Genomic DNA, 27538 nt, shown 5'->3' on the forward strand with positions numbered 1-27538 from the left:
AGTGCATCAGCTCATCTTAATTGGTTGGTTATGAGATTAGATTATCATTGACAAATACAAGAGTGAGACAGAGATAATTTGAATTTTGATACAAATTTTAAATAGCCATATAATACACACAGAAATCAGAAAAAGTAATAACTTGGGAAATTATTTTTTATGGACTGAACGAAAGAAAGGCTGAAATAACTCGTTTCGCTTATATTTCCAACCTCTTTTGATTATAATCATACAATCCATAAAAGCTCTGACTATAAATTATTTATAGAAAATTATATATTAAAAACTTATCTATATCGGTGTCCCTAAACATGTCAATTCACACTTCATGCATGCAAAAACAGATGAAACAGAAAACAAAAACAGCAACTCATGACAACGTTCAACTAGATTGGTTGACACAATAACCAATCCGCCACTGATTTCTGGTGTCTATTGTCTCAGCGCACACCCTGCCTCACCTTCTGGGTAGTTTAAAACCACTGGAATGCTAAGAATTTGATCCAATGGGGCATGTGTACATCTGTTCAAAGGGCTCCAAGGTTTTCGTATTTGTGACCGCACACCCGGACTATTAACACGAACATGACACAATGTTTATGAATTGAAAAGTGTCTTCTTCATGAAGCTTCATTAGTATATTTGTGTTTATAGGAATCAAGCAAATCTAGGAAACAATTAGGGGAGTCTTTAACAGTAATATATGCAAAAATATAATATCGGTGATATTACTATTCTGTGGGTGTGCAACACACACACCCTGAATATATGCCCCTGGTGTATATATTGACCAGTACATGTAGACTTATGGTAAACAGTTAAGGAACGACTGCCAGAAGGAACTTATCATGACTGTGACAAGTGTATCTGAAAGTGGAAGTGTGTTGCATTCTGACTTTCAATTTCAGCTGTGAATTGCATGCATTTGTGTTGGTTGTTCAGGTGGCTGAGAAAATGAAAACATCATCAACATACCTAAGCCAGACTTTGAGTTTTAAAGTACAGAAATCTAGAGCATGTTGCTCAAAAAAGCTTCCATATAAAGTTAGCAATGGGGGGGGGGGGGGTAATGGTAAATCCATGTTTGCAGAGGAAAAAGTATTTTGCCACACAAAATAACCAGAACATAGTACATGGGCAAAGAGGGTCATGATGGTGGAAATATGTTTTGACAAAACAAAAGGGCAGATACATCAAAACTGGCTAATAAACCACTTTCACTTATATAAATCACTTAATTTTGTTTACAAAGTGTTGTGTATTTTTTTATACAGGAAGGGGAATGACCTACCAACCCCTTGAGCATCACACTAGTTTTTTGGCTAAGTGATAATTGGGACTATCAAAATCTTCACCTATTGGGCCAAAGTAGTATGTTCTCCTTATAAATCTTAAGACAGACCATAAATTCTCTGGGAGCGAGCATAGTGTCGAAGTAACATTTTTAATTTTGTCTGAGGACCAAGAAGAGAACTGATTTAAGTAATTCTAATTATACCTTTTAATCTGATTAGTTGAGTTATATTTCACAAGTTGAAAGGTGTTTATTGTCAGAGATTAATTGATTTATTTTTTGAAGCTAAGTTGTTCGGTTTAAAATATCAGTAGAATTCCCTTTATCAGCTCTAGTAATTATGACATCTTTATCATATCCTGATTTGCTCTTAAAGATTTCACAGCTGTTAATCCAGCTTTAGTGAGGTTGCTAGTTATTGCTTTAGTATTATTTAAATGCTAAACAATACTAAATGCTAAATAATACTGCACACCCTGACTTATCAAATCTACATACATAATACTCCAAACTGATTCATTCATTCTTCTCTCACTGGTATCCCTGACTCATTCCATTTCCAATATCTTTCTCTCCTACTTTCCCTCTTTCCTTTCATCTCCCTCCCTCACTCAATTTTCTCCAATTTCCTCTTTTTCATCCTTTCGATCTCTTTTCACAAGCCCACCTCTTTATCTCTTCATTCACCCTCCTCAATTCAGTCTTCATGCCTTACATCTCCTTTCTCAGCTGTTCTATTTCTGCTCCACACATCATGCTTTCAACTGACATTCACACACACACACATAATCACAGCCATCAGATAAACCATCTTCCTCTGCCACATTTCCAAGGTCAAATCCATGTGTACATCTTTCGCATTCTCTTCAACCTGAAATACACTAATAGTATCCATAAACTGACATTCACTCATTTCTGAAGCACTATTTCTGTGGCTGCTGAATTCAAGTATTTAAATACTTATATTGCCCAGCACTCCCCCTGCCTACATTTCATGCACATAGGGAAACTTAGAGGAGAATAAACTGGGTTCAAGCCAAATAGGAGCTATCAGATTTTCACTTTAAGACAAACAGTTCAAAATCATAAGAACATAACAAGGCTCTGTATTCCAATTTTGTAGATCTGGGAAAGGCATATGGCAAGGTGCCAAGAAAAAAGCTTTTCAAAATGCTGCAATTATATGGTACAAATATAAACAGGACTACATATATTGGGCAATGCATAGTCTATATTTGACTTGTAAATCAACTTAGAACTGAAAGATGGTTTGATGTGAAATTAGGTGTTACTATTTGTTATCTATATGGATCACATTATGAATCAAAGTGGCATCCTGATATCAAAATTGGAGATATCAAACTTAGCTTTTTGTTTTAAGCAAATGATGATGTACTCCAGTGGCAACCAGTGAAAATTTTAAGTGGGAGTGCTGCACATACAAAATAAGAAAAATAATTCATTTTTTTCCTAATCAGTAACCAATTTATTAATAAGTAAATTTACATATTAAAAAAAATTTGCTTTATTAAAAATATTATTTGAAAATAAAATCTGTTCTTCTAATTTTGCCACAGAAATAACGCATGAAAGCATACAATTTATCTGTAGCGACACTGCTCATTGAGCAGTGTCAGATTCACTTGTTACATGCAGTGACAAGTGCAAACGAATATCGGTGAGTCTAGCCGCAACTGACCGAACATGACAATTCCAACACTGCATTAGATCACAGCGCATTTGTTTCATGTAATGATAATTTTTCGTGTAATGATAATCAAGAAAATATAATTCTTTTCATATTTTCAACAGTGACACTCGTCATAATTCATCCTTGTAGCTATAAGGAATAAATAATTATATGTTATTTTAACAAAATAAAATAAGATTTACCAAAAATATTTCACCCTCACCATGAACACACACCAATAATAAAAGTTTCGTATCTCACAGAAATAATGTGCACAAGCATACAATTTATCTGTAGCAACATTGCTTAACGAGCAGTGTCGGATTCACTTGTTAAGTGCAGTGACAAGTCCAAACGAATATCGGTAAGTCTAGCCCCAACTGACCAAACATGATAATTCTGACACTGTGTTAGATCGCAGTACATTTGTTTCGTAATCTAAAGCATTAATCGAACAATTCTAATTATAACTATTCAATCAATGTCGAAACATAAGCTGTAACATTTAACATGTTGTATTGCATTTATATAATGTTGTAGGCATAGTTATTATTTATTAACACAAACAAAATTTAATTTTTCCGTTTTTTCCTTGGGGTTGCTGCAGTGTCACAGTGCTTATGCACAAGCCACCACTGATGTACTCCTAAACAAATCCAGTATTCTCCAGTATTCTTTAACTAATTTGGTTTGAAACTTAGCAATAGACTAAAATTAAAAAAACATAGGCAGGAACATGAGAAACTTGAACACAGTTCAAGTTTCCCATATAGAACAAGTAAAATGTTTCAGTATTTAATCAAATTTTTAGTAAAGATAGCAAATAGCAAATTAAATAAAAAATAGCAAAGCTTGCATTGTAGGAAGTCAAGTGAATAAATTTATATGGAATAAGACAGAAATTAGTCAACACACTAAACTAGCTGTATACAAGAGTGTTCAAACCAATTGTATTATGGATCTGAGAGCTGGGTTAGATATAAAATATCTGATCAAAAACCGAAGAGCACAGATATGAGAGTTCTGAGAAAGATTAGGGAAGTGAATAGATGGCAACAATGGCAATATCATAATAAAACTGAGGATATTAGAAAGAAGGAACCTGACTGTTAGCATTTGGAAATGTGTGTCCATCCATCTATCCAGTAGATAATCATCAGATGCTGCATGGTCACTTTGACTGGTGATATGCCACACCAGTGCTTACCAGGGGGCCCTCTTATATGCTTTTCTGGAAACTTTAACTTTCTGAAGATCAGTCACTCCAGACACACCATCTATCTCACTGACAGCCTACCCCTTCCTCTTTTTCCATGAACTTTACCTTCTGTTGCTGTTTTGAGAACTCCTCTTTCCATCCTTTCAATGTATCCGAAGTATTTCAGCTTTACTCTGTCAATATCCTTAAGGAAGCTTAAAGCTCTACCAATCCTTTCTAGAATCTATCCATGTCTGCCTTGCAGTGTATGATTATCCTCCATAATCACACTTAACTTCTTCTGTCCAGACATCGTCTTTTGCCTGATTATTAGTTTCCTTTGTATCAAGAGCTTGTTTCATAAAAGAACACAGATAAGATAATATGATTTTGCAGCAATTCACATACTGCTATTCGTTTTATTTATTTATTTTTTTTTATCAGACTTCTTTAAGTTCTAAGTCTCAAGTCCATAAGTGACTGTTGGAAAAACAGCTACACCCAGAATCCTCAACTTTGTTCCTGTGGAGATAGATCCATTCTTCCACATTTTAGATGCCTCTATTGTTTTAGCCATTTCTAATATTCATCTGATGCCTTCTGAACAGCAATTCTTCATTAACAATAGATTTCAAGTACTCAAATTTCCGACTTCCTCAATTCTTTCTCTGTTAAGCTGATTAATCTGCCACCACCTATCCTAATTCCTGTGTTAAGCTCATCCAATGCTACATGCATGATGTCCTCAGAATAGATACTAAACAGGTAAGGAGAAAGTAGGTATCTAACTTGGAAACTTCCTTGCTGACCTGAAGGCAATCGATTAATCCAACATCTATTCTTACCATGGCTCTTGCTTACTATATAAGTTAGCAATCGACCTGATAATGTATTGAGGAAAACTCATTATTTTCATTACCTCTCATAATTTCATATGCTGAACACAGTCAAAGCTTTGGAGTAATATATGAAACACATTATTATAGGGAATCTAAATTCTTTATACTTTTCAATGATCTGTCTAAGGTTCTGTTCTCTGGTACTCTTGCCTTTCCTAAACCCTGCTTGTTTCTCTTGCATCTGTGCCTCAACTTTGGCCTCAGTCCTATTTAGAATGATCATTAACAAAATATTGCTTTCATGACAGATTAAATTAATAGTATTTAGTTCTATAGTATTGCAATCCTTCATATTTCCTTTCTTGTGTAGTGGTATAAACACTGACTTCTTCCAGTCTCTAGGTCATGATCCTGTCTCCCTTGTCCTTGTAATCAAGCTATGAAACACTCATCGTTTCCTACCTCCAATCCAATGTGGCCTTAACTCTGCTGGGATTTCATCTCTATCTGGGACCTTATTGCTGATAAGCTGTTTAATTGCTCTTTCAACCTCATGCCTAAGTAGAGGAAGTTCCAAATCAAAATTTTTCTGTGAGAGGACTCCTCCAATTTTCCTTATACTCTCTGCTGCACAGTTTCTCACGCTATTCTTTCCATCTGGAATGTGTGAGCAGAACTAATCTAAGCTGGTATTTCACTTAAACAGAATAGAAAGGTTAGCAAAACAGGTGTTTGATGCTGTGGAAGGAAACATAAAGACCTAGAAGAAGACCAGGATATAGGTGGTTTGATGCAGTCAGAAGTACCTTAAAAGACCAAAATATAGGATCTGACAGTATTAGAGTCCTGAACAAAAAGAAGATTAATTTGAAGGAAAACTATTGATAGGGAATGAATAATAATATAAACTTTATTATGCAGCACTATCACATAATATGCTGTTGAGAATACATATCAGGAATTTGATGGTGATCTTCTTCTTCTTCTTCTGCAGCTTCTCCCACTTAAGTGGGGTCACTGTTTCTTATGAGTCTCCTCCACACCTTCCTGTCTTGGGCTGTCACCACATCCAAGTTCTTCATCTTCAAATCCTCTTCTACCAGCTCCCTCCATCTCTTCTTTGGCCGCCCCCGCTTTCCTTGCACATCCATCTGCATGACCCTTCTTCCCACATATTCGTCCTCCCTCCTCATCACATGACCAAACCATCTCAACCTTGCCTCCTGTATTTTCGCTCCTAAGTTCGTAACTTTCACTGTTCCCCTGACATAGTCATTTCTCAGATGATCCTTTCTGGTCACACCGCACATCCACCTAAGCATTCTCATCTCTGCTACTTCCATCCTGCTAATGTTATTTTTCCTCAGGGCCACAGTTTCTATAGCATATGTCATAGCTGGCCTCACTACTGTCCTATAAATTTTGCCTTTCAGATTGATCGGCACCCTCTTATCACATAACACTCCAGCCATCTCCCTCCAGTTCCTCCAACCTGCTTGTATCCTGCATCCCACTTCCTTCTCACCTCCTCCATCTTCTTCCACTGTCGAACCTAAGTATCTAAAGTCTCTCACCTTCCTGATGACATTTCCTTCCAGCTCCAGGTCTGTCTCCTGGCCACCGCCCACTGCACAACACATATACTCTGTCTTACTTCTGCTCAGTCTCATACCTCTCTCTTCCAGTACTTTTCTCCATCTTTCCAGTTTAGTTTCCGCTTCTTCTCTTGAATCTACACAGAGCAAGATGTCATCTGCATACAACATTGTCCAAGGTGCATCTTCTCTCACCTCCTCTGTTACCACCTCCATCACAATATTAAACAGAAACGGACTTAATGCTGACCCTTGATGGTGGAATTTGATGGTGATGCTTATGTGAAATACATTACAATAAATAACATTTCAAAGAATGAAACTAATAATAATTGACAATTTAACATTATCAATTCAAACACTGATATCAGATATATCCCATAACTGATAACAATTTCCTGTCAACAATATCCACCCAAATAAGATCACACTTAACTTCTTCTGTCCAGACATTGTCTTTTGCCTGATTATTAGTTCCTTTGCATCAAAAGCTTGTTTCATAAAAGAACACAGATAAGTTAATATGATTTTGCAGCAATTCACATATTGCTTTACCTTTATAGAATATGAAGTATCTTGTTTGATACAAGCATAAATATTCATGAATTTCTTTTCTGTAAGCATTTTTTTCTTCCATACTGAATGCATCTGGAACACTTCCTTTCTTTAAATTAGCGGTATAGGTATTTATTTGGTGGTAGACTTCTTTGAATTTCTTTAATGCAATTTTTCTTTCTAATGTATCTATCCAAAATGAATAATCTTTGATTATTCCTACTATTTTTGTTTTTAATGATCTGAAGTAAAAATAAAAATTCTTTTGATGATAGGTTCTTTTTTGAAAGCACTTTAAAATATCCCTATACACAAAATATTCATCATTTATGCAAGGAACATAATAGATACCACTTGCAACAATATTGTGTTTCTTGTTGAATGCCTTGTACTACTATACAGTTAGCTCTCACTGAAGAGAACTCAGAGTCCAAAGGACTATTTTAGTGGAAGGTTTACAACAGAACTTTCCTTAGCATAGCTATGAAGTCTTGGCCAGAACTTTAAGTAATTTGTCCTTTAATAAGTTCAATATAATGGTATGTGCCTTATGTACTAAACTGAGAAGTGATGATGTTAAAGAAGAGAAGTTAAAGTGAGAAGTTATATATACAGACAAAAAAGTCAATTGAAGAACACATTTGAGATATTGAATACTATAGGAGTGAAGCCTCACCTTTGTCATCACATGTGCTCTCTTCAGCTAGCCCACAAGACGCTTCGTAAATGAGACATCACTCTGTTATGAGACATTACACTGTTGCTATAATACAACAGAGAGAAAAATCTGGGAGTCCTTGGAAATGGCATTAGATTCTAAATATTTAAATATTAACCCAAGTATCAACTTGCCTGAATACATCGTGGCTTTCATTAACCAAACATGCATGTAAATGCATAAACACGCACACCATTCTGAACAATACAACATTATTATTATTATTACATAACACTTCCAGAGAGTCCAAAGATTCATCGGGGGGAGGGCACCTACTCTACAGCTGTCTCCACCAACTACACCAATACCATCTACCACGACCACCACTAGTATTTTACAATCACAAACATTCATGCCCACGGCGGGATTCAAACCTGCAACTGTTTGGCTGGAGAATGGATATGCTAACCACTTGGCTAACCAGGCTGGCATAACAGAGAATTAGAAATATTTTAAAATAACATCAGTCTCTCCTATAACTGCATAATAGTTGTCACCTTTGTTAGTTTTTACTGTTTTGTTTACTAGTTTATAGGTTTACACCTGAAGAAATCCTGCGCAATTAGGATGAAACGTCATGTTGTCAATTAAAATAAATGTTATCATCTTATCCCGGTGTTTTGGGATATACACACACATTTACTACTTTTTACTTGGTCACTTACATTTTACATACTTATTCAGTTTTACTTGTTTCAGAGCAAGCTGAATGCAGTTTTACAAGACACTGTCTCAAGTTACATGCTAAACCATGTGTGACATCATAGAATCCTAATCACGTATATCTCAAACAAACAAAATTGATATATAAACAAGAACGAAATTTCATTAACTACTTTGTTTCCTTAATCACAATGAATAAGCAAGATAATGAAATGTAGTGAATACTAACTTTTAGCAATTCCTTGTTCAGTGCATCATGCTGAGAACCTAAATAGAAAAAAGGAAGAATACGTGTGGGTCCTTGATTGTAAACTGATAAGCATGGCTGAGAAAGTGATGTCAGTGGTGCACATTTTCTAGTTTTATCTTCACAAAGATTAGGATATGCTGCTTGAAACTCAAGAAAGCCACCTAAGAATTTTATAAAATAGCATTTGTCACTAACAAAAATTTTGAAGTATTATTTTAAAGACAAAAACCTTATAAAGCATCACTAGTATATACTGAAATCAAATTGTAAAGTACAAATTAAATAATATATAAAAAATTTAACTCTGTACTTAAGGTGTTTTGGCTGATGACATTTCTATATAACAGATTATATATTCTAGTCATAACTAAATGAATGAAAATTCCCCTGTTGTTTTCTTTTTCTCTTGTTAATAGAAAGAGAAAAAAATTAAATATGAAAGTTGTACTAAAAAATAATGAACATAGTTCGAATGCATTATCTGCCAAGCTGAATATCATAAAACGTATAATAACAGGAATGTCTAATCATTATATAAATGAAACCAGAGTGCAATACAGATATTTATGCGCAACTTGATTGTGTGTATGTAAATGATATTGCTGGATGCCCACATGGCCTCCAATAATATCAGAAGGCAGGTGAAATGATTTACAGATGGAAATACAAACATCACAATAATGAACTCGCCACACATTGGACAACATGCTGTGAAGAATATAACAACCTTAGGTTGTTTAGAAAGCCAGTTGTTACTGCATTCGTTACTTTTTTTTTTAATGTTGGGCTCGTATACATGAGAAGCTGGATGGTGTTGACTTAAGAGTACATTAGTAGTAGGTATGGGAAGTGATTTGGGAAATGACGAACTTGTTCACATTGAATTTGAAAGCCTGTGCATTGTATTGCTTGGGAAACAAATGGGAGAGAAAGCTGTTTCACAATACAATAGCAGTAGGAATGAAGGAGGAGGAAAAGAAACTTGTTCTACTCATATAATATGGAGTTTGACTTGTTGAAAGAAGAACACAAAAGAACAGGAAAGAATGTGTCATTGTGGTGATCAAAGCATATTTAACCATTCTGCTGCTGAAATCAAGCAATGAAGTGGCACCATGCGAATTCTCCAAATAAGAAGAAAGATGGAACATTGGACATTATTGTCCAATCATAGTCCTCTAAGATATATATACTAATTTTCTCCTAATTGTGAGGGCATCAACACAGCTTATTATATTCAATACTTAACAGACCAAAACATGCACTCTGCAAAAGTGTTATCAAAGCGAATTTCCCCATAAGAAATAATAGAAACTCAGATGATTCGTTCCAAAACTCAAAAATATTCATATAAAAATGATTAATACAAAATACATAAAGTAATTGAATTTATTAATTACATATTACAGTAAATACAATTAATTGTATTGGGTAGGACGACTTTCATTGTCACTAACGGAATCACTGCTATCTGTTTCATCGCAATTAAAAACTTGCTGTGGCAGGTAACACTCGGAAATCATGAGCTGAAATTTGGCAACGAACGCCACAGCTGCCTTTGCGTCCAAACTCGCAGCCTCTCCATGCCTCACAACACTATGGATGCCACTTCTTTCAACCCTTTTCTTCATTGGGGCCATTGTCATAGTACAGTTAATAAAGAACAGTCATTACATTTGGACACAAAATAAAGAAATGCTTTACGCACACACACACATGGTCACAACACTAGCATGAATGCGACTATACGAATGAGGTATGCCGACTGAGACTGTGAATGCGAGACGATTACACACAATCCTGAGTGGCTTGTGATCATGTGACGTTCGGCAGACAAAGCACATAGGTAATACAGTACTCGTATTGCAAGATGTCGCTCGTTTATCAAGTTAATATTTATTAAAAATTTTTGCTCGTCTTGCGAAACACTCGCAGACCAAGTTACTCGCAATCCAAGGTACCACTGTATTATTATTATTATATCTGACCACAAACAAAAGGTCACAAGACCTATAGTACTTCAGTGCTGAGTATGGGTAAGAGAAAGAAATTTGATGACATGTTTATTGAATAGTTGAAGATTATAGTCTTTGGGAAAGAGTGGGAGAAGTAGAATGAAAGAGAAGCTGGTTTTATAACACTAGGGAGAGGGGGGGGGGGGGGATGGTAAATGGATGTTCATTAGCAGCTGGTCTTACAATTTTGAAAAAGGGTGGAAGAATTATAGAGATCAATTCAGCAGAGTGATAACATGGAAGTACCTGTAGAAGATGCATAAGGCAGAAACTCAACACCTGTGTGAAAGAAGGGTCATCAGTTAATCTGATTAATTAATGATCCCTCTCTCATCGGATTATGATGTAAATAGCTGCATGAAAAGTAATACCTTATGCAGAAAAGCATACCAAATTTTCTGGCAGCTGCACATCAGGAGAAGTAATGGAGATTTTTCTTGGAAATTATACAGAACTGTGTTTTAGTAGCAGTGAAGTTCATAAGATTATCATCATCCTATTGAAGAAAAGTGAAGAAATCAGAATAGGCATTTCTCATGAAGGATCTTGAAGGTTCTAATGATCGGGCATTATCTGGATTACCTGGATTGTCAAAAAAAGGGAAGAGTGGAATGTACTGTCATCAGTATAGCCATGGACAGGATTTGAAGTCGGTGAGAGCAGGTCATTTATATACAGGAGGAAGAGAGAGTGATGAAAGTATGGTGCCCCGAGCATTAGTTGGGAAATCTGAGGAGATGAAACTATCTACCATGAAATGTAATGAGTGACTAGAGAGGAAGCTGGCAACACAGTTGCAAAAGGTTGAAAGTAGACCATTGAATGACAGTTCGCTGAGCAGACCTCTATGGTAGACCTGATCAAATGCTTCAGAAATGTCAAGAGCAATCACGAGCTTTTCCATGGCTTAACCCTTTCAGGACCATAATAAATTTAGTTTAATCCTTTATCCAAGTGTAAGCAAACAAAGTCTGCACCTGAAAATATCTTCAATAAACTTTCAACATCTTTCTCTAAATACAGAGAAATTTAATAAAAAGGTGGCACACCTTTTGGCAACTCCTATAGGTAAAGATGACCTCGCTATTGCTTCTGCCTGGTATCTCCACTTCTGGGCCTGGTTCCCACTGAACAGACCTCAATAAAGGTCGAAACCAGTCTGGGTAGTGGCCCATCCCTTAATGCATAACATTATACATATCCGCAAGGAGACGTGTTTTGCATTGTGGATGATACTGAGATAGCAAAGGTGGACCAAGCTACTATCACTCCTATGAGTTCCCGGTGTTATACTACCTTACCCCAGTCCTGAAGATATTTTCAGGCGCAAACTTTGTTTGCTCACACTTGGATAAAGGATTAAACTAAATTTATTATAGTCTAACCAAGTGAAAAATAAACTTTCAACATCTTTCAGAACCAGAAGGACTTAGGAAGTAATACAAAGTTTTTAGGTATTAAAATGACTATGTTAGATATCTATTTAACATAAAACATCATCATTATGTAGGAAAAAATCATAGATTTTATAGAATTTCATGGGACACATGTATCCCAATGGATGTAAAGGGTTGCAAATAAATTAAAAATTTTATGTGGGGACACACATGTCCCATGGTCCTGAAAGGGTTAAGTTCAGAAGTGGATGATGAATGATAGCAGATCAGCTGCAGAACGAGAGAGGGAGAATAAGTATTGTTGATCAGGTGAGAAGTCTAGCTGGTGAGAAGCTTCACCAGTTTTAGAGAATAGAAGTGAGAGCAACTGGACATTGGTTTGTTGATTGACATTATTCATCATTTTTGATATACAATGGCTGAATGTAGTTTTGTTAAATGTTAGCAGGCAAATAAGAAAAGTAAAAGATTAAGTGCTGAACTGAATTAGGTATTAACAATAGCTAAATACTCCCTTCAAACAAAAACTGTGACTTCAGATTCTTCAAAAGCAAACAAACATGAAATTTTGTTATCTTGCAAATATATTTTAAATGACTTTCTCTCTCTAGGGAACACAGAAAATGATACTTAGTAATAATAAAAAAGAAGAAAAAAAGGAAAGAAAGTGAAATTTTGAAACCAAAGAATTGAAAATGAATGATCTAATATGGAATGAGATGGGAATGAAGAGAATTAATTACAGTTCTAACCAACCAATACTGATCATAATTTAATCATTAGAAAACGTTACTTAGATTTAACTACTACTACTTTCATTCATACTAGGACCTGAGAGAAAATTTATTGTGGATTTTAGACCAATTCAATGTTCACATTCAGTTTTATTTCCTTTTCATAAATTTTAGGATGAGAACTCTATTCCAATTACCTGAAGTGCAACCTTCTCCTAAAGACTTTTGAATTATGCAGTGTAGCCAATGTAAAACTCTTATACCACTATTTTTCTGACTTTTCACTTAAACATTTCATGTTTCTGGATTTCTTCTACCTCTAGTATTGTGTAGTTCTGATTGCATTCGTCTTGAAATATTTTCTACCCCCCCCCCTCATAAAAATGCTTCACATTTTTTAATTAAAGAAAATTACATAATCTGGAAACCCACAAAAGGCCAAATATGGAACTTTTTTTAAGCCACTTCAGGCCTTTGATAAGCAGGACGTGATCTCACTCCATGCAGTGAAATTCATCTCTCACCTAAAGTTAATCGTTAATATCCATGCCCACGGTGGGATTTGAATTTACAGAATCTTGTGGGAGAACAAGCATGATAAGCAGACTGGCTTAAAGAGGACAGTGTTAATATTACATCATATCATTCAAGATAAGATGGTCACATCAGCACAAAGAATCAAATCTATCAATTTGGGTATTTCCTTAATAAGTTTCTAATGAAGCTGTTCCATTTCTCCTTTTAGAATCACTACCTAACATTTTTATTATATTCAAGACATTTTTTCAGCCTGAATGCAACTTGTTAACACTTTATATAATTTATATAATAACACTTTTTGGTAAGAAAAGCAAAAGTGGATTATGAAAGGAAATTAGCCACGAAAGCTAAAGAGAATCCCAAACAGTTTTTTCGATATGCTGCAAGTAAAAGAAAAAATGTATACGGCAAAATGATTTTAAGGAATGCCGATGATAGGGAGATAACTAATCAGTTGATATAGTGGAATTACTGAGCGAGCACTTCACAAGAGTATATCATCCAGGTGGTGATATTGCAGGAATGAAGGAACTAATAGCTTATACGGGAATTGAGGTGAATGAAATGGAGGTGAATAGTATATTACAATATTACAACACCTTAATGTGAATACATCTCTGGGATTAGATGGTATACCAGCTTGGGTCTTACGTGAAGCGGCTAAAGAATTGTCAGTGCCCTTGACCATTTTGTTTAATTTGAGTCTCGGGTCTGGGTTAGTCCCGAGGGGGGGGGAGAGGGGAAAATAGTTCACTGCATAAAGGAGGTTCCAAGACTGCTGTTGCAAATTACCGACCGATCAGAATATCAGTTGTTGTCGTCAAGGTTTTGGAGAAAGTAGTTAAGACAAAAATACAGGAATGGATAGATGATCATGGGATACTGTATGGGGGGGACAGCACAGTTTTGTGAAAGTTAGATTATCCCTCAGTAACTTGCTCACGTTTTATAACACAGTGATGGCTGAACATGATAAGGGTAATGGGTTTACAGTGATACTGCTGGACCTTGCTGAGGCCTTTGACAGGATAGCACATGGAATTCTAATCAGTAAACTGCGGCAGATGGGGATGGATACAGGGTTAGCAAGATGGATAGGAGGGTGGTTGATAGAGAGATATCAGAGAGTAGTTTATTCAGGAGTAGAGTCTAAAAGAAGGCCTGTGACTAGTGATGTGCCACAGGGTTCTGTTCTTGGACCACTGCTGTTTAATTTGTTCATTAACGATATAGGAAAGGATCTGAGAGGAACTGTTCATTTGTTTGCTGATGATGCAAAGTTGGGTAGAGCAATAGTGAATACACATGATGTCAAAATTTTGCCGGATGATTTGGATAGATTGGAGGACTGGGCTAAGGAGTATGGATGTCAATTTAATGTGGCAAAGTGTAAGGTTATGCATTTTGGGGTGAAAAGATTAGCAGCAGTATACCACATTGGTGGAACTGTACTTCGGGAGATTGACGAGGACAGGGATTTGGGAGTGTTGGTGGATAGGGAGTTAAAGTTTGGGGGGGGGGGGGGAGAACATTGCAAAAGTGGCTAAATCAGCTCATCAAATCACTTGGTTACTGAAGAGTAGTTTCAGCAGCAGAGACAAGCAAGTTATTGTTTCTCTGTATCGAGCCTTAATAAGACCCCATCTTGACTACTGTTCCCAGATCTGGGCACCAGGATTTCTTCTTAATGGGGGGAGGAGGTGGAGAGGATCCAGAGGTGAGTGACGAAGATGATAGCAGGTCTATGGAATGAACCTTATAAGAACAGGTTGAAGATCTGTGGGTTGCAGAAATTGGTTGATAGGCAGAAAAGGGGTGGTATGATTGAGACATTCAAATTATGAAAGGTTTCTATAAGATTAATTCACAGGATATTTTTCAGAACAGGACTGATGGTGGGAGGACTAGGGGCCATCCATGGAAACTGGGCAAGAGTGTGGTTAGCAAGAGTGTTAGAACTAGGTTTTTTACTTGGAGTGGTGAATGAGTGGAATAAGCTGCCATGAATGTGAACGAGTTCAAGGCAAAGTATGATAGATACTGCGTGGATGTTGAATAGTTATTCTTGACATGATGATGTTTAGGGCCTCCCTCGATGAGTCTAAGGACTCCTTGAGTTGCCCGTAATAGTAATAATAACCATTATATATCTTTTCATTTATTATCAAGCTTATTCATAACCCAAGCATCCAGAAATGACGAAGGATAACTTTTTAGATGAGCCAATATTTAAATTTTTTAAATGAATGTAGAATTTTTTTCCTTACAATTCCATCTCAAGAACAACTGATTTGAGAGAAACAGTTGAATGAACTATATAATGTTAATAATCTCAGTGGATATCACGAGGTGCAATACATTCAAAATCATACTTTACAGACAGCTGACCGTCTGAAAAATCAAATGATAGAAATCATAATTTTTTTTTTTGTGTGTATATGAAATGACTTCAGTTACAGGATTTTCAAATATAAGCTGATTTATAATAAAGAAAAATAAAGCTGTATATTGGCATGACATATAATTCAAACTTAAAGAAGAAAGATAAAATAAAGATATTACAATAGTGTATAAATAATTTTATTCTTCTTTTATTTCTATATAACACACTTTTAAGACTCATCACTGATATTCACAAATAAAAATTCAGAAACATTTGAGGAAAAAAAAGTTATTTTATATTTATACATACCTCTGACAAGATTTACACTGCTGAAAACAGGTAAAAGTTTCTGAAGTAAAACAGCAAGAAAACTATCAGCAGGAATGGAATTTGTATCTAATGAACCCTGATCATAAACTACTACATCATACTGGTCATCTACTTCACACTGGCATGTATGTATAAGTAATTCTTTGATTGTAATCTAAAAATTAATGCAGATATTACCCATATTAGATGAATAACATATATGTATTTATGTATATAAATTTTTTGAGTATTAGTGCTTCTAATGAAAATTATAATAAAATAAATAAATGATATTAAGAAAATAAAACTGTTGTCTCTTTAAAATGTGGGGAAAAAAATCCATTATTATTCAACTCATCTGACCAAATTTATTTTATCCTTTATTCTATTCCCATCCTACCTTGCTTTCATTTTAGGCTCAAAGGCATGTCATGACTAAGAAACCTGACTGCTGCTTATGATAGGGCAGTTAATCATATCTACATTGTCTGCTACATCTGTAAATTGCTTGTGTTCTTCTGGCTGGTTTGCCTATTTTGTGGGATGAAAAAAACAGAAGTTTCTAGAGTCAAGCCCAGTAAAGGTTCTTGATAGGATTTGAACTCAGATCTTTCCAACCAAAGGGCTTCATCAATACCAAATGAGCTACTGAGGGCTCTTGGACAAAAAGGGTAAGGGCGAGTATTATTAATGATTGCAGAGGAATTAAATCCAACCAGAGAAAAGATTTAGAATAGTGATAAAGTAAATGGTTTAAGGTAGGAAAACAAGACAAAATACATAGAATAGATGAATGCTATTACAAGCTAGGGTCATCTGAAGAGGACTGTGAGCAATATGCTATTCACAAACTTATATCAATTAGGTACTGAGGAATGAGAAACCATACCATGTAATTTTAACAATGTATATGTCAGCTGTGAGCAACAGATTTAAAAATCAAAACTTAAGTGGAGGACATAATGATAAAATTATTATAGAGTAACAGAATGACACTTACATTTGGAAAATTATTATTTGTAGAATTTTCCGCTAGGTTTCTTAGCCACTGTCAATACAGTTTATTAGAAGTCAGAGATAATTACAATACTAAGAAACACAAGAATGAGGAGTGTCACTTGAGATGATTTCCCAAAATTGGAAAAGTTTAAGCAATATTTTACTGATTATTTTCATTAATCAAATTAAATCTGACCATTCCCAACTGATCTCCCCACCAAACTTGAGAGAGAGAGATATGATATAACTTGCTGTAACACCAACACTAAATAGAGAATAGTTAAATGAATTTTTCACACACCTTTCTATAACCTATTCTACTTTCTTTCATTTTTAACTGCCTGATCACCATTTATTTAGTAATATTTCAGTTATTATTTTCAAAAAAAAAAAGTTTCTAGGATTAAAAAAGTTCATTGTCTCCAGACTTATTTAGCCTTGTTTGCTAAATGGCTAAAAATTCCTTTTATCATAGTTGGGACATCAATCAGTTTTTTTTTTTTTTTTTTTTTTTTTTTTTTTTTTTTTTTACCACTTGTGAGGTATGAGGAAATCATCATGCTCCCAAAGGCAAATGTGCTATAATGATATTTAAAAATACAGTGTGAGTCAAAATAATGTGAGCGATTAGAAACACTTATTGAACAAGAACTATTGAAACACAACAATACGAAATAACTTGCATTAGTTGAAATAGTAACTGAAACTGTTTTTGTACCTGATTTATAAAAGTTCAATGTGGTGCATGGCACACATCAAAATAATATGCGACTTCTTGCCACACAGAAACCAACATCTGACGATCAATCACTTCTAAAGCTCTGCATATGGAATCCTTCAGATCAACCAGGTTTTGTGGCAAAGGTGGCACATAAACTTTGTCCTTTACATATCCCCAGAGGAAAAAATCTAGGGGCATAAAGTCTGGTGAACATGCAGGCCAGGTTGTAGGACCCATTTGACCTACCCATCTGCCGGGAAGTTGAATGTTCAAAAGGGACATGACTTCTTTGTGATGGATGTGTGGCAGTGCTCCATCTTGTTGAAAGAGTGCATTGGGTCTGTCATTCAGAAGTTGTGACAATGGCCAAATTTCCAACATGTCACAGCACACAATTCCAGTTACATTTTTTTCAGCAAACATGAAAGGTTCATAAACTTTATCTTTTGTCAGGGCACAAAACACATTTACCTTTGGACTATCCCTTGAATGTTCAACAGCTGCATGTGGGATTTCAGAACCCCATCCATGGATGTTATGTCAGTTCACTATTCCTGACAAATGAAATATGGCTTCATCACTGAAACACATTCTTGACATGGATATTTCATCCTCTTTGATGCAGGCCATAATGTCTGAGCATAAAGAGAAGCAGGAAACTTATTATTGGCAATAATAGCCTGCAGTAAGTGTAAATAATGTGGATGGAGGGCAAGGCATTTCTGCAGAATTCACCACACTATTTTCTGTGGTAAGTTTTGTTCATGGCCACAGTGTTGTATCAACATCACTGGACTTAGAAGAAATGACTATTGAACATGATCAACTGTTTTGTCACTCAGATGTGGTTGGCTGGGACTCTTCCCTTTAAAGATGCAACCAGTCTCTTGAAATTTGTTATACTACTTACAAATGGAATTCACAGCAGGAGGCTCCTTGCCATACTTCTTCTAAATGCTCACTACACAGCATTTTAGAGCTTCATAGCACAGACTTTGTACTATGAAGCTTTAAAATGCAAAAAGCATGCCCCAGTTCACTCGCCATCTTGTCTTTTTCTACAATGGTCAAATGCCGTAGTGGTAGCTATCAAAATGCATTCTTACACATGTGTAATCTGAAACTCTTTGAGTTTCCTTTTCAATTACTGCACGTCGCATTTTCCTATTACTAACCATTTTCGTAAAAATTTGCAGAAATTGCTCAAGTCATTTTGACTCACTCTGTATATGATTAAAAAAATTATATGCTGCACACAATCTGACCACTCTGCATTATTTCTTATGGGAAAATTGTTTGCTTGATGCTCTCTTTCTTTGTGAGCCAGTTTATTCTGAGATATAATCAGTTTTATAATGGCAAGCTCTGTCCATCTGTCAATCTTGTATTAATCTTATCTGATGATACAAAATGTGAAAAGCTTACTTAGTTTTATTGGAAATAACTATTTTAACTTCTATGGATGACTGCTAAATGAAAAGATGTCTTTCTTTTTTTTCTCCCTTTAACTTTAAAAATTAAGTAAACCATATAGTTGAAGAAAAAAGTCAACTTTATACAAATAAAAGTGAATAACTACAAAAGAACATTATATGAATTAATAGTAGTAATTCATAACAATAGCCTTAACTTGGTCTATGGAAGTATACATCCGATCCACAAATTTTGCACTAAAATCAAAGGTACAACTACTAGAGGACAGTAATGATTACACTTTATCAGCCCAAACAGGACACAGAGAATAGTATACTTCTGTCCATTAAATTAGCCTTTTTCAAATGGCAGATATAAGACACTTAACCTTTCGAAAACATAATCATAAAGCAATGTTATATATGCACTATAGTGGACACTTTCACATACTGTTCTAATACAATGTTCACTATAGTAACTATGATTTCATTTCATATTTAATATATGCATTTAGGCTGTTTCAAAAGTTCTTTAAGTGTCAAAGATATTGTCATACAGTGATTATATTCATATAATTGTAATTAAGTATTATTGAATTTCAAGTAATTTGAAATGCAGTCATTTTAAAATATTTTAAAATCATAAAAGGATAAATGGGATAAAAATCTGAACAGACACAATGCAAGTAAAATTATACAATTTGTAATATTTATAGCAAATTGACACCAAAAAAAATCCAAGCAATATCAAAAATAACAAAGAAAGGCATCTTAAATTAATATCTCCATCAATGGCATCTTTATGATTTTTGGGATGCAGGGATCCAAAGTTATTTGAAGTCTGTACTACCAAAAAAAAAAACATTTACAACATTTTAAAAAAAAAATACACAACAATAAATGTATTGTATATTTTTATAGAACCTCCATAGCTCAGTCAGTATAGAGGAAGCCCTTTGGTTGGAAAGACCTGGGTTCAATTCCCACCCATGACATGAGGAATCAACTAAAGGTGAGTTAGTTAGTATCATACAGAAGTAGGGTGGTTTTTTTTTTTTTTTTTTTTTTTTTTCCCCACTCGTAAACTAGGGTTTTCATCTCCCAGAACAGGCAAACTGGCCCCGTGAGCACACACGGATTTACAGCCATGAATACTTACAATGATATGGAAGAGATAGGGTCCTCACCGCCACATGTAATGCATGTAGTTAACCATGAGTCAAATCATGGTAGTCAACCTCCTAGATAGGAGATGGCACTTGAATGGAATGGAATATTTTTATGTTTGGGACCATTTTAAATTCAATGTCAAGAACCCATCAGTAAATGTGAAAAGATGGCATAAATTTGCAAAATGTAATACACACTCTCATATGATTCAAGTTCACTATCCAAACCATAGTATGTAATTAAAAATTATGTTATACCTATCTGGAAACTTATATGCACATTACTTTTTGTTTATAGTTTTTATATACTATATACACATACATATTTTCTGTTTTAAAAAGAGGTTAAAAAAAGTAAAAGTTCACAAGACAGTGCAGAAATAACAGCTATTACCTTCTTAATTAATTATTATATACAGATTTAATTAACCGCCACTATGTATTTCTTCCTTGTTACCAAGTCATCATTGTCAGGAAGAAAATAAGAAATTGGTAAAACAACATTCCAAATTAACATGTGCATGTAGAATGCATTTACATATCATTTCAGCAATTATAAGTTTACCTTATCTTGCTGTAGTCTTCTCTTAACAATCTTTGAGCAACACACATTAACAGCACTTATGACATGACAAGTATTGAATTCCAAAAATGAACGACTGTCTATGATTAATATCTGCAAAGAAAAACAAATTAAGCATAATTGGAAAAACAGAACAACTGTGTGATGTTTTAATTCTATTAAATAAAAGTTTTCATTGCATTTTTTAAACTAAAAATTTCTATCATAAATATACTTCAATGATATCTAACTAACTGGTTTAGCACATGCTATTCAGTTGGAAAAGAGACCAGTTCAAATACAAAGTTTCTTGGATTTTTTCAAGCAAAGCTAAGTTATTCAACTTTAGATAGGAGAGAATAATTTTTTTTTTCTCCTAGAAAATCAAATTTTCCTCATGACACAAAAGAGCAAGTTATTCTAGGAATACCTAGAAGACTCTGACAGAGGGAAAAAAATAGTCATTTTATCTTACAAAAATTAGGTTTATGAGAGTAAATTATTTGGTCACAAGCTATTAGACTTATAATGTAACAGGAAAGGGAATGTGTCGTAGATAGAAATGAATAATGGTTAGAACATGAAATATAGATTTATGTAACTGCTTCCATATATTTCTTCCTTGTTACCAGAAAATCATCAGGGAGAGAATAAGAGATTGGTTAAAACACATTCAAAACTGGCATGCTGCATGTAATTACATCTTGTCTCAGTTGCAGTACAGCTAAGTGAACAAGGTAGCATGCTATTCTTTAAATCTGAGTTTGCTTCCTATGCAAATGATACTAGCCACAGAGTTATGTGCAATCAAATCCAGATAAACTCAAGTGGATTTAAATTTGGTTTCTTTCTCAAAGCACATGAAGCTTTATGACACTACTGCCTGAAATGCATCTGTTCTCACCTATTTTAAAGTTCTAGAAAGAAATCACAACTAACTAGGTAACCTTCGTATTTCTTAAGCTGGAATAATAGATTATCCTGCTCACTTAGCTGTGCATGATATTATTATTTCAGTACCCTGAGTCAAAAGCCTCATCAAGAGGGGCCCACTCAACCAGCAACATGGTTGTCATAATGAACCGTGAAGTAATTTATATTCACAATGAACTCCGGCAATCCATTCTACTTAACAACAAATTTCCATGTAAAACATCTACTCCTCACATCCTTCTTCACCATATCTTTATAAAACTTCCATGGATAGCCTCTTGTTTTTCCCATCTTAACATCCACTCCTTTTATAATTCCTTCTGTATTAATCTGGTAGAATCCCTTAACTAACTTGAAGGTCTCTATCATATCTCTTCTTTTCCTCCTATCCACCAAATTCTGTAATCCATATTCCCTCAAACACTCTTCATAACCAACACTCCAGATATCACTTCAGTCATTTGTCTTTGGACCCTCTCTAGTACTTCCAAATCACAATGAAAAGCAGGTAACCAAATCTAAGCACAATAGCCCATGTGTGGTTGAATTAATGACTTATATAGAGGCATCACCACCTCCTTATCCCTACATGTCAATGTACTTTTTTTAGAACAGCATGATGTACAGTCTTTGCACCACTTGCAATGTGCCCTCAGAACTTTAGTCCACTGTCTACCATCACCCCCAAAGTCCCGAATTTCATCCACTTCCTGAAGTACAGTTCCATCAATACAATATGTAGCCTTATATTTCTGTATCCCAAAGTGTAACACCTTGCATTTATTAATATTAAAACTGCAAGTGCATTCATTTGTTCAAGCTAAGTCTATTCAAACCTTCCTGTAGAGAATTAATATCAGCAATACCCCTAATAATTCTACCTAACTTTGCATCATCAGTTGGAAAGTTAATCCACATGTAATATCATTAAGTGTTCTTAAATTCTTAAAAAATACATGAGTCTTGCTTCAGCAGATTGCTGAAGCAAGACTCATGTATTTTTTAAGAATGTACAAAAGAGTTAGCCATGCCCTTGTTCTGGCTATTTAATAAGTCTTGCAGTGGATAAGATCCCTAAGGTGTGGAAAGAAGGCAAAATAATACCTCTCCACAAGCATGGTTTGAGAACAAGTTTCCAATTATGGACCGGTCTAGTCCGTATATCTGCAGTTGTAGTCAAAGTGTTGGAAAAATTGGTTAGGAATAGAATGCAGGATTGGGTCAATGGACATAAGATTCTCTGTGATGGTCAGCATGGGTCTGTGAAGGGCAGGTCTTGCTTCAGCAATCTGCTTACATTTTATAATAGGGTGATGAATGTGTTGGATAAGGGAGATTCATATACATATTAAAAGGGATTTAATAGATTGCAGTGGAGAAGATCCCAAGGTGTGGAAAGAAGGCAAAATAATACCTCTCCACAAGCATGGTTTGAGAACAAGTTTCCAATTATGGACTGGTCTAGTCTTTATCTTATGAGAATCTTATGTCCATTGACCCAATCCTGCATTCTATTCCTAACCAATTTTCCCAACACATTGATCACAACTGCAGATATATAGACTGGTCCATAATTGGAAACTTCTTCTCAAACCATGCTCGTGGAGAGGTATTATTTTGCCTTCTTTCCACACCTTAGAGATCTTCTCCACTGGAAGACTCATTAAATAACCAGAACAAGGGCATGGCCAACTCTTGTACATTCTTTAAAAAATATGTGGTGATATGTCATTCATTCCCACAGCCTTCTTAACATCTAACCCAAGCAACACTTGATTCTTTCATTTTTAATTCTCATAATCGTTGACTTACTTCTATATGTCACACAGCATCATTCACACTGCTATGATATTGAGTGTTGTATGGTGACTCATTATTAAGAGGAGTGATAGATGGGAGTTTAACTAAATTGTGCTTACCGGGTACAAAATTTAAGGATGTAAGTGAGAGTATTAGAGCGCAAAAACAGAGGGTGAAAGAATTCATAGTTGTGGCGCTTACAAATGAATTGAAAGGAGATAAATTTTTTATGAGAGAGGACTTGAAAGTATTGTTAAAGGTAGCGAAAGAAAAGAGTGACAGAGTTAGGATGGTGAGTCTGTTGCCACGGTATGACAGAGAGGAGTTTAGGAGGGCCATAATCGCAAATGACATTATGCGCAGGTTATGCATATGGTGTGGAATTCATGGACGTGTGGAATGAGTTTGATGGGCGAAAGGATTTATACAAGATGGATGGCCTGCATTTGAATGGATTTGGTGTGCGGAGACTGGAAAAAGTGTTGCTGAATGAAGTGAAAATGGATGTGCAGAACCAGGGAAACTAGAACTACCAAGGAGGGAGGGGAGGGATTGGATATGCAGACATCAGTGAGACAGTTGAGTGTAAGAATGTAAAAATTGGAATGGGATAGTTAGAATAATGCATCAAGATAGGGGTGGGACAAAGGGATCTCTGCATTTCATGTATACTAATGCCAGGAGTATTGGGAACAAGAAGGAAGAATTTTTGGCCTTGAATTCTTCCTGGCCCCAGGTTATTGGCATTAGCGAAACATGACTGACGGAAGATGATATAGTTAGTGGGATAGAATGTGTAGGTATTAGTGTGTTTAGGAGGAATAAAATGGGGGGAGGAGTGTTATTGATGATAGCTGATGAACCATCTATTCCATCACCTGGTCTATAGTAGCACCCAACTGTATATTGGGTTTTATACTATTATATACTATATAATATAATTTTATACTATGTATAAATTTTTTATAATTTTATACATAGTATAAAATTATAAAAATTACAAATTGTATGTAAACTTCATTGCACATAATGCATAAATGTTTTAGGCAAAATAAAATAAAGTGCATATTTTAATTGTCATCATTGTCTTCAAAAATAACATTTCATAGATGTTCTTTATTTATCAGTGTCCAGACGATGTCACCACTTGAAATCTGTTGCACATTATTTGTATAATTCTCATTGCATACTTTGGCTGGTTTAGTTATCAAGAAGTTTGTACCCGATGTAACTTTCTACACTGGGTACAAAACACTTGAAAACCCAATTTTTAAACATGCTAGCTGTAACCCATGCCTTTTTTGTTGGCCCGCCAATGAATTGGTAGGGTGAACTTGTCGGGCCCTTTCATAGCACGAGAATTTGAGGATCGGTTAATAAACATTGGTTTATTAACCTGCATTACTACAAAACAGTAAAGTAATTGTATCTTTGGAAACTTTGAATCCAGGAGCTGATTTTCATTTTTCAAAATATAGATGCGTTTTGGTATTTCTCCCCCCCCCCCAATATAACCCGGATTCATCTGCATTGAATACCTGGTCTACACTATAACCACTTTCTTCGATGATTTCTAAAAGTTCTCTTGGGTATTTCTTGGGCAGCTCTGCGTCTGCTGATGCTCCCTGGATTTTAAGATTATTCAAAGAAAACCGCTTTTTAAAGTTTTCGAACCAACCCTTACTGGCACAAAATCCATGCTGAGAGCTTTCTTCTGAAGAATCTTTATATCTTTATCAAGTTCTTTTAAATGTTTATAAACTTTGAGAGTTTTTTGTTTAATAAGATTTCCCTCCAAAGGAATTTTCTTTTGAGTGCAATCTTCTATCCAAATCATTAGAGATTTCTTAATTTTTTTCCATTAGAATGACCCAGCAACTTTCTCGGATTTTATGTTCATTTTGTTTGATTGTTCGAATTGTTGATTATCCATTTGTCAACCGATCCAAGATTTTAATTTTTTCTTCGAGAGAAATAAATTTTCTTTCAATGTTGGTTTTTCCTTTCGTTGCAGTTTCAGCAGCCATTACTATAAAAAATAAATTTTTACATGAAAAAAGCATTACATATTATGTATGTAACTCACCAGAAAATAAAGTGCTTAGCTTGAGATTAACACACTTATCATTTTTAATACGCTTTTCTGGCAGAGAACGTAGACGATTTTTAACAATAAACACTTTATACGATAAACAATTGACGTACATGCGTGCTAAAAGGTATTTCTCCTAATATAAATTCACTGCTTATAACTACATGCACGATATGGGTAGACACAAATTTAACGAAGATACAATTTGATTTTTAAGTCGCGAGGTGAAAAATATATGAAAAGATAAAGGGTTACTAAAATTTGTAGACTGTGATATACCGAAACCATGTTGTAATAAGTACCACGTGTTGTAATAAGTTATATGAGGGTTACTACAATTTGTAGACCACATTATATCGAAACCGTGTTATACGAGGATTACCTGTATATATAAGAAGATCCAAAGTGGAGATGATGGTGTGTTATTCTAACATAATGTAATAAGAATCAAGAGATGACAATTCTATATGGTCTGCATTAATGAAGCAATTTAATTGAATGAATGAAACATATGTGAAGCCAAATGAAAAAAAGAATAAAAAATATACCAATCTCTTAAGGAAACAATGATTTTTTTAGTTGTTTGGAGCAGATATGTCAAACTTCCTGATAATGAACTATGTTATATATGATATATGTGTTCCAAACAACTCAAAAAATCACTGTTTCTTTAACAGATTGATATATATTTTTATTCTTTTTTATTTGGCTTCATATATGCAATTTTATATATTCACAGCTGTTGCTTAATGTCCTTGCAACCAAGATCCCAGAGAAGGCTGTTCACAGAAACATTTAATCTAAAAACACTACATTTTTGATATAGAAAAAATACTGCACACATTATTCACAAAAATATGCTTTTCAAAAATAGTATATTTCAGTTATAAAATACTAAATTTGCACACTGAGTAAAGGAAACTCACGTTATCAATATGATTTCTTACTACTGCAGCTAGCTGATGTACATCGACAGTATTAATTGATTCAGGGACTACAGCCATACTTAGCAACTTTCCAAGCTCTCAAAACACCTCACATCTTCCTAGATCTTCCTAGCTTCATGGCGTCTCTTTTCCGACCTGTCATTGGTAGTTAAGTTCCTATATTAAAATGACAAAAGGAAGTAATTTTTTTAAACATGTAATCTACATCAGAAACTAAATTAGTGTACGAAAAAATTTATTCAATCAACAACTTGCATGATAATAATAAAACAGCCAGTTTCAATGATGTGAGATAGGTATTAAAAGCACAAAATAACTAATCGAGTTCTGCTGCAGAGACAGATAAATTGTATGGACACAGGAAGGACTATCATCATCATCATCATCATGAGAGATTTATTTCAATTATGAGGATACAGACTGGGAGGAAAAAACATGCAAAATGAGGGCAAGAGATCTTAGAGTTACTCAAGGAATTATCATAAGGATAATACACGGAAGGGCTTTGTGATGAAAGCATACTGGATCTGGTCAAGTGTCTAAGAATCTGTCTATAAATAATATAACTGTCATGCCTCCAACTGGAGAAGATCATGTACAAGGTGTGGCTATTAAATAACAAGACTGGTTGCAAAAATGTGGTTTATTATTACAACTGTACAACTTAATTGTTATCTCTCTTCAACATACTCCCCTCCTCTATCTATACACCATTGCATATGA

General features: G+C 34.9%; 1 protein-coding gene across 1 annotated transcript in view; it reads right to left on the reverse strand.

Annotated features, from left to right (window-relative positions):
* Positions 1-27538, reverse strand: part of LOC150104915 (uncharacterized) — a 97446-nt gene that overhangs the window by 37255 nt on the left and 32653 nt on the right. Inside the window, exons 2-5 of the mRNA XM_090395419.1 lie at positions 26795-26971; positions 21047-21157; positions 16181-16355; positions 8782-8963 (exon numbers count right to left, since the gene is read on the reverse strand). Coding sequence (XP_090251545.1) covers positions 8782-8963; positions 16181-16355; positions 21047-21157; positions 26795-26872 — 546 coding nt within the window. The 5' untranslated portion in view covers positions 26873-26971. The remainder of the gene's footprint in view (positions 1-8781; positions 8964-16180; positions 16356-21046; positions 21158-26794; positions 26972-27538) is intronic.

Source organism: Typopeltis vanoorti, chromosome 7 (assembly GCF_054136105.1).
Source record: "Typopeltis vanoorti isolate ZY-2024b chromosome 7, IOZ_Tvanoo_1.0, whole genome shotgun sequence".
Taxonomy (NCBI): Eukaryota; Metazoa; Arthropoda; class Arachnida; order Uropygi; family Thelyphonidae; genus Typopeltis; species Typopeltis vanoorti.